Source organism: Corythoichthys intestinalis, chromosome 2 (assembly GCF_030265065.1).
Source record: "Corythoichthys intestinalis isolate RoL2023-P3 chromosome 2, ASM3026506v1, whole genome shotgun sequence".
In the NCBI taxonomy this organism is placed as follows: domain Eukaryota; kingdom Metazoa; phylum Chordata; class Actinopteri; order Syngnathiformes; family Syngnathidae; genus Corythoichthys; species Corythoichthys intestinalis.
The window spans coordinates 70,914,322-70,928,456 of record NC_080396.1 but is presented as its reverse complement, the minus strand read 5'-3'; the positions used below and the strand labels follow the sequence as shown (position 1 = coordinate 70,928,456).

At 40.5% G+C, this 14,135-nt stretch overlaps 1 protein-coding gene across 2 annotated transcripts in view; it reads right to left on the bottom strand.

The window, feature by feature from the left end:
* Positions 1-5,534: 5,534 nt before the first annotated feature.
* Positions 5,535-14,135, bottom strand: part of fam120c (family with sequence similarity 120 member C) — a 69,309-nt gene continuing 60,708 nt past the window's right edge. For both annotated transcript variants that reach the window (XM_057860721.1, XM_057860729.1), the window contains exon 17: positions 5,535-11,259. In XM_057860721.1, coding sequence (XP_057716704.1) covers positions 11,020-11,259 — 240 coding nt within the window. In that variant the 3' untranslated portion in view covers positions 5,535-11,019. The remainder of the gene's footprint in view (positions 11,260-14,135) is intronic.

The window sequence follows — 14,135 nt, the reverse complement described above, 5'->3', positions numbered from 1 at the left end:
AAATCCTTTGTTCTTAACAGATGAAATTCTTTCAATCGGTACGTTTCACGATAATAAAACCCCACTCGACTTTTTTTTTTTTTTACTAAAAGAATAAATTTTATTTCAGCACTGTAAGTCATTTCCCAACCAGTACAAACATGACTGCCATGGTTGTCTCTTTCCTCAGCATTCCTCCTCCCTTCCCTTCCCTTATCTTATCTATCCTCCCTCCCTCCATCTGTCTGTCAGATGGGACCACCCACACCCGGACAAAAAAAAATGTCACTGACTTGTTCTTCCCTCTCATCTTTCCACAAACAATCTGGTGCTTCCATAATGCTAACAAAGATGACAAAAATGATACCGACCATAATTATAACAGCGATAATGATGATGATAATATCTCTACAACAATAATATCATGGATATATCGGAACCCTTTTTGCTGCGTGGGTAGTTTATGCTGAAGGCATGTTTGAACAACGGGGCGCGTTGATCAAATGGAGCACCTTTAAGGGGGGGGGATGCGGACGTATCAATATGGAGGGCTGCTGATGCGGGGGTTGCAGTGTAGATTTCAATTCAACCCGGATAAAAAGCTAACCCGCGCGAGAACTAGCGCCCATTCTCTAATGTTAGCGCTGGTTTCGTGGGATTTTTGGCTAACATTTTTGTGCAGAATCAAAATTTTTCTTCCGAGAAAATTTTCAGACGTCTTCAGATTCTCGGAGAGGGAGAAAAATGGCGTTGTCGAGCAAGCACATTAGAGGAAAAAAAAAAATCATTGAGGAAGAATCCAACACGGGACGCAGTTGTCTGAAATTTGCGCTAGCAGAAACGGAATTTCAATTGGATGGTTGTGCAGATAAATCGTGTTTGACACAAATTACGTGTTCTATAATTATATCATGGAGGATGGGCAGTTTTTAAAGATGTCGTGTCATTTTCAAAAGATCGGAATCAGATGAAAAAGATCGGGGTTTTAATACGTATTTATTGGGGACGGGAAACATTAACAAATTCAATCTGTGTCAGATTAGTCGTGTGCGATTAATTTCCGATCGTGTTATTGTATCGGGGACATCCATAAACAATCCAAAATGGGGTGAAAGAGATCAGGCATTTAAAACGAAGAATTTTGAAAAATTGTTTGAGATCATTCATGTGAGATTATATTCCAATCGCGTGATCAAGTCGGGGACGTCCCTAAAAAACACAAAACTGGGTGAAAAAGATTTTTAAAAACGTATTTATCGGGGCCGGGCAACAAAGACTTTTTTTTTTTTTTTAATTATTTGAGATTAATTGCGTGAGATTAATTTCCGATCGCGTGATCGTATCGGCGACATCCTGAAACAAGGCCTGGGCAAGAATAACAATTTTTATCTGTGTGAAATTAATTGTGAGAGATTTCTGATCACGTGATCATATCAGTGACATCCCTATACAATACGAAATTGGGTGAACAAGATCAGGGTTTAAAAAAAATATTCATCTGTTCCGGGCAACAATTGCAATTTTTTAATTGTTTGAGATTAATCGCGTGACATTAATTTCTGATCGCGTGATCGTAGTAGGGACATCCCCTAAACAAGAGGAAATCGGGTGACAAAGATCAGGGTTTTCAAACAATTTATTCAGGGCTGGGCAAAAATGACAGTTTTGTAATTGTTTGAGATTAATCGCGTGAGATTAATTTCTGATCGCGTGATCATCTCTAAACAATACAAAATCAGGTTAAAAAGATCCGGGCTTTAAAACCAATGTTTTCGGGCTGGGCAACAATTACAGTTTTGTAATTGTTTGAGATTGATCACAAGAGATTCAATTCCAATTGCGTTATTGTATCTGGGGACATTGCTAAACACGAAATCGGGTGAAAAAGATCAGATTTTCAAACACATTTTTTAGGGCTTGGCAACAATTAGTTTTGTAATTGTTTGAGATTAATCGCATGAGATTAATTTCCGATCACGCGATCGTATCAGGGACATCCCTAAACAATACGAAATCCGGTGAAAAGGATCAGGGTTTTAAAACGTATTTATTAGTTCCGGGCAACAATACAATTTTTGAATTATTTCGAGATCAATCGCGGGAGAATAATTTCTTATAACGTGATCGTATCGGGGACACCCCTAAACAATACAAAATCGGGTGAAAAAGATCGGTGTTTTAAAATGTATTCATCTAGACTGGGCAACAATTACAACTTTTGAATTGTTTCGAGATTAATCGCGGGAGAATAATTTCCGATCACGCGATCCTATCTGGGACATCCCTAAACAATACAAAATCGGGCGAAAAAGATCAGATTTATCAGTTCCGTGCAATAATTACAATAAAAAAAATTTTTTTTAGTCACGTGAGATGAATTTCTGATCACGTGACAATGATTATTCTTCCACTCTGACTATTCAACTTTAGCATGCCAATTCAGATTCTGGCGGCACAAATTTCCGGGAAATCCCACGTGCTGCAATTTGATCATTTGCCGAACGTATATAAGCACAGAAATTGGGCGGCGTATGCGGGATGGACCGGAGGGGGCGACGCAGAGTTCAACTTGAATCGACCACAAGATTATCATTCAGGGATATTATAAAAATCAACAGTGCAGACGATGGTTCTCAATCGGTAACGGGCGATTATTTTTTTTTACTTACGTACATGAATGGTGAAACTGCCTAAAGATGCCATAGAAAGAAGGTGAGGAAAATGGCAATTATTACCAATCTCTAGCTTGGCTAAGCGTATTTCAGTACTAACTGAAGCAATGGTAGAAGGATTAGAAGATGTCGCAACATTAAAATAGTAAGAAAAACACATTTGCACAACTGAATTGAACAGTTATTTTTTTTTCTGATTTTTTTTTTCAAACTCTGGCTAAATACATACAGAAACGGATTATTAACGTTAATATAACCTTTACTGTTAGTCGGGTTGATTAAGGGGCGGGGCAAAGAGAAATGGCGGCCGATACAAATGACGCTAGGCCTACGGGACGAGCGGGGGAGAAATTCGGGAACGTTTCGAGAGTATAGTGTGTGTGCGTGTGTGAATATCAGGGAATAAAAATGTTTCTGTCCTCGAGATTAATGTTAAACACTAAATTGAAGCAACTGTTATTTCTCGAGTTGAGTCCCTTCCAAAATAAACCTTAAAAATTCAATTTTATTCATGTATAGGCAAGTGCTGGGCGATACAGGGGAAAAAAATGACAATTTGCTACAAAGTAGCCTTTTGATAGCGGCTAATTTTTGACGTAGCAGTAGTTGCTAAGTATTACTGGACTCATATTTTATTAAATTTTAGTTAGTTTAAAGTTTTGTGGTGCCTTACGAAAGCCGTAGTTTTTCAATTCAGTGACTTCTAGTGGTTGATCTGCGGTACTGCTGAGAGATATTAGCGAATTAATATATTGAGAGTTAGCATGTTGGCTAAATAGGCTATTTTTTGTTGTTGTTTAAACCCTGGCTGCCAGTGACGACACCAGACGTCCCATTCAATGAGTTACTGTGTTTTTTTAGCAGCTAATTTTTAATGTAGTAGTAGTCACTTGTGTTCACGGGGTTCAAAACTTTTGTACATTTTATCATGTTTGGTTTTATTTATTGCTGGAATTGTTGTGCATACAGTAAACATTTAAGCGCTCCTTATTATAGTTCGTCACCAGATAGAATAACTTCTGTCTTGTTAGCCTTTCCTTTGTTCCGGGCCATGTGGCCCACATGTAGTCTATGTACCAGTATTCTATTCTATGTTCTATGCAGCTTTCCTGACCCCTCCTATCCTATCGTTTGCCCCTGAATAAAGTAGGTTGCTATCACAGCAGCTGGGGGAGCAGCTACTTAACTCCACAAAAAGCAACATCAACTTCCTGCATGTTCTTTTTAGCCAAGTTAGGTTAACATAAACCTAGCTTCAAATCTAACATTTATGCACCATGAGTTTGCGTTGTGTGCTACGCAGTTTTTTTTTTTTTTTTTTAAATTCAGTGACCTCTAGTGGCTATTATGAGATGTAAGAGCACCTTTAAATGGTGTAAGTGAGACTAATAGGCACTTTTTAAATGTCCAAATGGGGTTTAAAAAAAAAAAATTGCTACCATTGACTGCGATAAACGTCCAATCCACTTGAATTGGATCTCAGCCAGAGAGTTAATAATGTGTGCTGTTAGCAGCTGTACCCATTTAGTAGTAGTGACTAGTCGTGTTCAAGCAACTCATAATTTATGAAATCTTACGGTTTTATTAATGCACCATAGGTTTGTGTTGTGTGGTGCCTTATGTCATCCGTTTTTAAGATTCAGTGATACCTAGAGGCCATTCCGTGGTGTACAGTTCACACTGAGGACGATGCTTAATAAATTAGCTTGAAAAAACGAGCCATGTCATTTTTAATTGGTTTTGTTGCTATTTCTTTCAAAAATGTAATAGTCGTTATGTGTGTACACCTGTTTTGCGATTCAGTGACACCGAGAGGCCATTCTGTGGTCTGTTCTGGGGAAGTGACAACATTGACTATAGATGGGCATTATAATCGAAAATTTCTGATCATTTATGCGCGATATAACATCGCCCAGCACTTTGCTACGCAAATTTTTGCGTATCCAATTTTGGTTTTAGATAAAACTTTGCGGGGACCAAAACGTGTGTGTACATGTTTGCGTGAACTTTGAAAAAAAAATCGAGCAGAACATAGAAAACGAAAAAGTGGCGCTAGAAGAAGGGACGACCTTTAAAAAGCGGGGTTAACAAGCATTAATAATAATAAATCACTCATCAAATCTAGGAAACGAAAACAGACGAGGACAAAATCGGGACTCTAAATCGTGTATTATGTTGCTGTTTGAATCCAACTAACTACCGTGTAACTTCGGGATTACCGTCTACGTGTATGTGTGTGTGTGCCTACCTTGAAACTTGTAACATGCGAGTGTAAGGATTGGCTCAGTCTGACGTGTTACCAAAAAAACCTCCATTGAACTGATGAGCACTGGCGACGGAAACGGCATCGCGTCAGCACGAAAGCAGAGAATGCGGCTGGTAACAAACGCAACTGAAGATCCATTCGTGTTTGTGTGTGTGTTAGCGCGCACGCGCAACGGCGGCGCACAAATCGGTAGAGGGCGCCGGATGCCAGATGGCGCTCTGGCTAACCATCCTGTCAAAATTAGTAGAATGCTTTTACGTAGGTTTTCTCTAGCCTAGTGGCGACATCTCCGATGTTGAAGTCTGTTTAAGGTGGCGGCCGTTTAGTCCGCCGATAAAAACCCGGCGGCGAAGAGTTGATCGATCGGTGTCGGAGATGACGGCGACTTGTCTCGCAGTGTTGGTAACGATGGGGATGTCGGACGTAGGGCTAGGCGATTTACACGGATAAGTAATTCAAATTTTTTTTAATACACAGTGGTATCCAACTGGTGGCTAACATTGTTTTGTGTAGCACACTAAAGCAAATCACGTGCATCGACGTTGTTTTTTGCTCAAATGAAATCTATGTAAAATTTTAGTGTACTTTTTATAGGGGATTTTCTTTTTTTTTTTAAAAATATTTTAAAGAAAAAAAACTTTTACATGTTTTGTTAAGGAATGAAGTCAATTATTTTGATTCATTTTCAAATATTTGAAATAAATTTTATTTTTAAAAGTTTAATGCAGAGGTGTCAAGGTGGTGACCCAGGGGCCAGATTTGGCTCACCATAGCATTTTATGTGGCCTCTAAAAGCTAAACAGAAGCTAAAATTGGTATAAAATTTTCATTAAAAAAAGAAATCAAAATATTTACTTTCTCCTCTTGAACAATTTAAAAAATTAAGGGAGTTTATAAAATAAAAACTAATAATTTTAGATTGTTTTTGTTTTTAAATGAATCCATAAATGGAAAAATCAGTTCTTCTACCTCTTTTGTTGATTAATAATTGCAATATGATTAAAAAGAAATATGAACTTAACAATTATAGAGCAGTTTAAAAAAAAAAAAGTACAAAAAATACATGGTGAGTTCCTACTGATTTTGGGTCACTTCCTGTTGATTTAGATGAACGTTTGTTCAATCACTGTCAACTCTCCCATTTCAAATGGATTGGACAGCTAGCTCCGTCAATTGCAGCTATTCAGTAAATAGTGATCAGTAATATTTCAAAAGAGTAATTTTTAGTTATGATTTTAGTGTCAATGGATTAACTTTAATAGGAATGTCGCCCCTACCAACATGGCTGCCCTGAGGCCATGCTAGTAGGGGCCATGAAAGGTCTTGCTTCTGCAGTCAATGGCAGCCACAGAGAAAATATTCTTTTTATAAGAATAAGAAATAAGCTGCCGGCACAGTGGCTGAGTGGTTAGCACGTCTGCCTCACAGTTCTAAGATCAAGGGTTCAATTCCGGCCTTCCTGTGTGGTGTTTGCATGTTCTACCCGTGCCTGCGTGGGTTTTCTCCGGGAACTCCGGCTTCCTCCAAAAACATGCATGGTAGGCTGATTGAACACTCTAAATTGACAGTAGGTATGAGTGTGTGCGTGCATGGTTGTATGTCTCCTTGTGCCCTGCGATTGGCTAGCAACCAGGGTGTACCCTGCCTACTGCCCGTAGTTAGCTGGGATAGGCTCCAGCACCTCCGCGACCCTCATGAGGAAGAAGCGGCATGGAAAATGAATGAAGAAAAGCTAGTTGTGACTTGATTTGAATGTCAATGACTGATGAGAACGCCCCGGCATAGAGGCCATCTTGGCAAGGGCGATGAAGGCTCTTTTCATGCTTCTGCTTTCAATTAAAATGAGTATCACTAATAGACGTCCAATCACTTTGCAGTGGGAGCATACGTTTGTTCGCCGCCAATTGCTTGGACAGCTATAGCCGTCAGTGGCATCAAACGAGTTCAAATCGCCCAGCCCGAGTCCGACGTGACATCAATACTTTCACTTACGGTGTTTTATTCCTTCTAGACAGCAAATCGTCAACGTAGTATGAAAATAAGGTGCTTTCTGGGTGTGTCGCCTACGCGTCCGTGACGCGCGGACGCTCTCGTTCGGCGGCTGCCAAACGCGCAAGCCGCGAAATCTACGGCGGGGGGAATATCTGCTTCTCTACGAACATAAGTGCTGTAACCAAACAATGGGACTAGCGCGGTCTACAAACGCGTTCCCGACCGCGGAGTTCCTCGAGGGCAGGAAAGTGCATTCTGTTGGTGTAAAGTGACACGCCGCAAATCGGCGTGGAGACGACGCTAACAGCGTCACCGCCCCATATCGGCGGGCGGGGGTCTTTGAGGCTAAACCAAGGCGCGTCGTGACACACTTTGGACACAAACGTGTATGGAGATAAATCAAAGACAAAAGTATTGTCGTCCGAGACCCAAGACACATCATTTGTTTAAACCTTTGACCACTTGGGCACATTTAGGGACACTGTCAGCACCCTCTTGTGGTGTCGAGACCACATTACATCTGTTTAATTGAAACAAATGCTGTCCGAATCTACTTGAAAAGACAAATATTCTGAGGGAAATAGTAGTATATTTATGTTAAATAACATCTCTATCTTTATGTGGCATGAAAAAAATAACCCTCAATCTAATAAAACGTGTAAAAAAAAAAAAATCTTTTTTCACTTTCATTTCTTTTTGTTCAGTTTCAAACTTCTGGCTGTGTAACAAGAATTGTCTAGAATGACACACTAATGTTAGCATGATTTAGGATGACTTTTTTTTTTACTAAAATGGGGATTCCCCCATTTTTATTTTCCGGGTGACAATACTTTTGGCCACGATTTAACTCTGTAAACGTGACGACGAGAGAAGAATCGGGCGTCGTCCTCGGGAAGGTTTTTTAGCCTTGTACCTTGTCTTTTCTTTTTATTTTTTGGCCTTGAACTGTAGAAAGGTGCCTCCGGGTGTCCTTCACCCGACGGAGGACCATCCAGTGTGGTTTCGCGTGGATAAAACAAAGTGCCTCTTTGTCTGGAACCACTCTGTACACATTCTGACGTCTCGCAAATAGATTTCTACTTTAGTTTTCTGTCATGAACTCTTTGGGCGCCGTTAACGACGACAGGCGTCCAATCCGGTGGCGTCCGATCGTCCCGTCGGGAATCGAAAGGAGTTTGTCACACATCGATTTGAAGAGGGAGGGCTAGAAGAACCAGATGTGATTTTTAAAAATCCGTTTTAACAAACTATAAAGTGCCATTTCCAAAACAATTACATAGGGATGCGTCAGTCCAATGGTCAGTGAAGTCACTTCCTGCTGATTTCTGTTGATATCAAGTCACTTCATGTTGGTTTTGGGGCATTTCATGGGTCACTTTTGATACCAGGTCACTTCCTGTTGGTATCAAATGAGTTCCTGTTGGTTTTGGGGCATTTCTGGGGTTACTTCCTGTTGGTTTTGAGTCAATTTCTGTTGATTTCGGGGCCTTTTCAGGCGATGTCGTGTTTATATTTGGTCAATTCTTGTTGATTTTGGGCCATTTCTTGGGTCACTTCCTGTTGATATCAGATCACTTTCTGTTGGTATCAAGTGACTTCCTGTTCGTTTTGAGTCAATTTCTATTGATTTTGGGGAATTTCCAGGTGATATCCTGTTGGTATCAAGTGACTTGCTGTTGGTTTTGGGGCATTTCTGGGGGTCACTTCCTGTTGGTTTTGAGTCAATTTCTGTTGATTTCTGCGAATTTCCAGGTGACATCATGTTGCTATTCAGTCACTTCCGGTTGATTTTGGGGCATTTCTTGTGTCACTTCCTGTTGGTATCAAATGACTTCCCATTGTTTTTGGGGGTGGCGTGGCTCAGTGGTAGTCCCCCAACCAAGAGGTTGTGGGTTCGATTCTCCGCCCTGATGAACTCGTCTAAATATCCTTGAGCAAGATACTGAACCCCACGTTGCTCCTGGTGCTGCATCCTGTATTTGGTCATTTCCTGTAAATTTTGGGCCAATTCTGGGGTCCTTTCCTGTTAGTAGTAGGTCAGTTCCTGTTGGTTTTGAAGCATTTCAGGAGCATTTCCTACTTCCTACTGACATTGGGTCACTTGTTGTTATTGGGGGCTTTTCTGGGTCACTTCCTGTGTATAATAAAGCATTCCAGAGTTGCTTGCCCTTGATATCAGCTCACTTCCTGTTGATTTTGGGTCATTTTTAAGTCACTTTCTGTTCACATCGGGTCACTTCCCGGTCACTTTGTGTTGATTCACCAACTACTAACCTGATAGTACTTTTAGCTAACATGCGGCTCCCCAGTTGGACGTCTATCGGCGTCAATGGCGGCCCATGAGTTCAAATTGACGCGCGCCCCACAAAACTGTCAATTCATCGGTTATCGGGGGCTTTTTTTTTTTATCGCCCCTTGAAAGCGTTTTACATTTAAATACAACATCAAGTGCTAGTGTTGGGATAGTACAATCAAAGCTTTGGGAGAAAGGGGGCAAAAGGGTGGGAATATCATATGATAATGCACTCTATTTTCGGGGCGGGGGGAGGGGTTAAACCTTGCATACTTGAAGGATTAAGGTGCGTAAATTGACGGGCTTTCTTAGCACGGCTAAGCTCTTGGCTATGCTACATCGGTCAAAGTAAAATAGCATCCTAACGTCTCGGCGGCGATAGATAACCGATCGACGGGAATGTCTCTCCGAGCTCCCGGGAGTCGAGACAACGAGCGCGAACCGACGGCCGTTCAAACTCGACGCGAGGACCTTTTACGGGGGCTCGCTCGGGTCACGTGGGGGGCCAAGGGGGCGGGGCTTTGAAGCTTATCGGAGCGGGTGTGCGGAAGAGAGGCTACTTTTGGAGGGGCGGGGCGCTTACAGACGAACGAGTATTAGGGCTACACAAACAATGAAAAAAAAATAGGCGTAATGTTCTGAGATTGAAGTTGAAATATTACGAGAATTGAGTTGTACGTTGTAATACAAGAAAAAAGTTATTTTAAGGATAGTCTTATGTTGTAATATGAAGTCGTAATTTTATGTAATACTAAAAGATTAAAAGTTGTAATATTAAAAAAAAATGAAGTCATACGTTGTAATATTACGTAACTACAAAATATGAGAAAAGTCGTAATGTTAGGCAGTTTTACTGAAAAAGACGTAATGTTACATAATTTTACGGAATACAACAAGGTTAAACGTTGTAGTACTACTAGAGTATAATAAAGATATATCAAATCTTATGTAAAATTTTGTAACATCACTTTTTTCTCGTACTATAGGTAAAGTTACATTGTACTACAATTTATCTCGGAATTTTATGACTTTCTCGTAATATTACAACGTATGTTTTTCTCATAATACAACTTTATCTTCGTAATATTACCATTTTTTCCCCCCTTCATTATATTTTGACTAATTTATAATGCGATGTAAAATGCATTTCTCTTGTAACATTACGTAAAATTACATATCATGACGTTTTTCTCGCACGTGAAGTTACATAGTATTACGACTATAATCTTGTATTATGACTTTATTCTCGTGATACTCCGACTTTTTTCGGAATGTTACAAGTAATATCCTAATCCGTACAATCATGACTTTTTCTTGTAATATAAAATTACGTAATGTTAAACTTTACGACTTTAATCTTGTTTTACTTTTTCTCATAAGACTGCAACAAATGACTATTTTCGTACTAGAACGACTTTATTTTCGTAATATTACCATTTTAATGTTACAACTTTTATTCCTCGCAATATTACGTAAAATTACATTTAGCACAACTTTAATCTCATCATATGACCACACTATTTTTGTGGGCCTAATTTTTCTTTCGTTCTTTGCGTGGCCCGAATACTCTGTCGTACTTACAGACACGCGGTGAAAAAAACAACAACCTCCGTTTAAAAAACAAAAAAACAACAACTTAAAAGCACATGAGAAAACGAAAAAATGGGATTGAACGGTGACGGCCAAGCATTTGGACGCGTCACGCGGAGCAGTGGGATGCGGCGGCTTCCTGCTCTGCGTGACGGCGTGCAGAGTTGGCGGGTGGGCGGGGCTACAAAGACGGGGGAAAGGCAGTCAAACACGTAACCGGCTCGCCGTCACTCCTCCTTCCGTAATGCTCCGTCCGACGGGCAGTCGTCAAGGCAACGGGGGGCCTCGGCCGGCGCCCCCTCCGATTGGTTGTCTCTGCTGGCTAAGGCACACTGGATCGGCTGGGCCGGGGGGGGCGGGTCCGAGGGCGTCGAGCCGCCGTTCAGATGCCGGGCGGCCACCTCCGGCACTGGGCCCGCCTCCTCTGAGGCTTTTGGGGGACTGCTGGATGGAGGGGGCGGCGATGTCTGCAGAGAGAGGCGGAGTCAACAGTCAGAAGCCAGTCAACGACACGTAAACATGAGGCAGTCCACACAGTTTGAATTAATTCGACGTCCATCATTGTCACTTCCTTGTTAATTCACTGGCTGCCATTGACGGAACCAGCACTAAAAATTATGATACAGAAGCCAGTACTAGCATCAGCATCATACGGCAGTGAAATGATGTCATAGGTATCGGCTAGCCATGTTCCGGTTACCGGTTTCAAGGTATACCGTGGTATTAAAATGCCATGGTTTCAAAACCCCTAAAATTTTCTGTCATACCGTAGTACGGTATTAGCTGTGTCCCATTTTATGTCCCAAAAATGCAGCGAGAAATGGAGCAGGAGCGCTCACTTCTCCCCCTCCGGTTGTTGCTATGTCCGTCAGTGACGCTACTCTATGCTATAGAGTGGAAGCAATGGCTGAAGGAGGTGAGCTTTTTCCTCCGTCAAAAAAACAACAACAACCAAATTGCTTGTATGGGAGTATTTTGGCTACCGAAAAGAAGCAGACGGCCGCGGAATAGGGGAGGAAGGCAAGACTTGCTTGCGGAGGGTGGCTGCAAAGGGGGGGCCAACACCTCAAACTTGATTTCACATTTACGTGTCCATCATCTGTCACTTACACTTACTATACAAAACTGAAGGTAAGTAAACGCTGTCATTTGCATTTCCCACCAGCTACGAGAGTTCTCTTCAGCATGTTTATTGTGTCTAGGGATGGTAAAACAAAGACTAACTACAGTGGGGCAAATAAGTATTTAGTCAACCACCAATTGTGCAAGTTCTCCTACTTGAAAAGATTAGAGACCTGTAATTGGGTAAACTTCAACCATGAGAACCAGAATGTGGAAAAAAAACACTAGAAAATCACATTGTTTGATTTTTAAAGAATTTATTTGCAAATCATGGAGGAAAATAAATATTTGGTCAATACCAAAAGTTAATCTCAATACTTTGTTAAGGCCAAACGTTTTCTGAAACTATTCACTCTTCGCTTGGTTTAGAGAAATCAACTGTGGGAGCAATTATTAGAAAATGGGAGACATACAAGACCACTGATAATCTCCCTCGATCTGGGGCTCCATGCAAGATCTCACCACGTCTGAAGTGCTTTTCTTTTTGTGAACATTATTTTTTTTTGAGAGATAGGATTATTATTTTTGTTGTGCTTTCACTAAATGATACTTGTGTTTGTTGTGAAGGAGTTGCCGAAGCTTATGCCAATAAACGGCGCGGTCCAAAGAACGCCTGTGTCCACTCGCCTTTATAACATATATATATATATATATATATATATATGTGTGTACATATCTTACCCAAAATACAACAAGAGACACATAATTGCCACTAAAGACAGAAAACTTACAGAAATATGCGTGGAGCACAAATAGCACAATGTAACAGCATAAACGTCTCACAACTACTAATTCTCCCACTAGAAGAAGGAATAACATTAGTATGGAACGGCGCTGCCCCCAAGTGGCCGATGGCATTCTCTTCACTCTTAATGTCCATAAACTGCGTCATTGTAATCTGTTTGAGGCAATGCGTGAGCGGGTCATTCAGTGCACGCATTAATTGCGTCTAATATTTTTACGTGATTAATTAAAAAAACTAATTAACGCCCGTTAACGCGATAATTTTGACAGCCCTAGTTTTTTTTTTTTTATCCGTGTGATTTTGACAAAGATCAAATCACATTTGATGGTGATTTTATGCAGAAATGTGAGAAATTCCAAAAGGTTCTGATTCTTTTTCATACCACTGTAATGCAAACCGGGGTTTCCCCTAGTATTTTATGAAGGTGTGGTGGTGGGCTGCATCAGAGTCAGACAGCCTCACCACGTGCCATGGCAAAATTGCGTCATATCATGACAAATGAGAATTTTTTTTTCTCTCTACATTTTTTCCCACGAAGAATCGTAACAAAGATCTATTTGAAATATTTCATTAGCCAGGCTAATGTCGTAGCTCTCAGCTATGGTACATGTACGTAAAATGCGTAACTGATTACAGCTACCTTACCCTACATAATAATACTTGTTTTCTCGTAGCAATAGTACGACTTACATGTCGAAGTTATTCTTTTTTCCTTTTATTTGCCCCTAATTTAGAATGAGTTCGACGACAAGCTAAAAGTGTTGAAAATTCTCAACCTTTAAAACAATGCTAAAAAGCATTCTGATCAGAAAATGTAAAAATTCCAACATACCAACGTTATAAATTCTCCTCTTCTGGGGAAGTATTTCTTTCTTTGTGTGTGTGTGTGTGTGTGTGTATTTAGTGTTTAAAGTTATTGTTTGACAGTATGTTATTGTATGAGGATACTATAATATGCGACAATTCACCTTTTTTCCTGTTCTTATAATTTTTGTTATGACTTTCTTAATGTATGCAGGCTCCTGGCTAAAAGGTTTGAGTAGCTTCTTAAGTAGACCTGACTCACACATGATCCTAGCTCAGCATTATGAGATTATGTACACTTTGTGACTATGAATGCGTACAACATTACCACAACAATAATAGTCCTTCTGTTAACGTACCCATTTCAAGGAGTAGGGGGAAATCGAAATAGCCGTTTAAAGAGTTATACTAGTTTCGGTGACAAGGTGAATAGTTTTTTCGTTGTTGTTTGTGAATTACATTTCCACATAAACAAACATCGAGGTACCATTTAGCTTAGCAAGGAGAGTTATGAGAGTCATTTTTTTAGTGTTCCAGAGCTCGCGAAACTTGGGGAAAAAAAGCGCATTTATCAAAGTTTCGTCAGCCTTGATTGCGTAACCGTCTGCCAAAACAGCCTGATAGCACAGATCTAAGTATGCATGCCCCTCTGCTATTCGATGCGCTGATGAC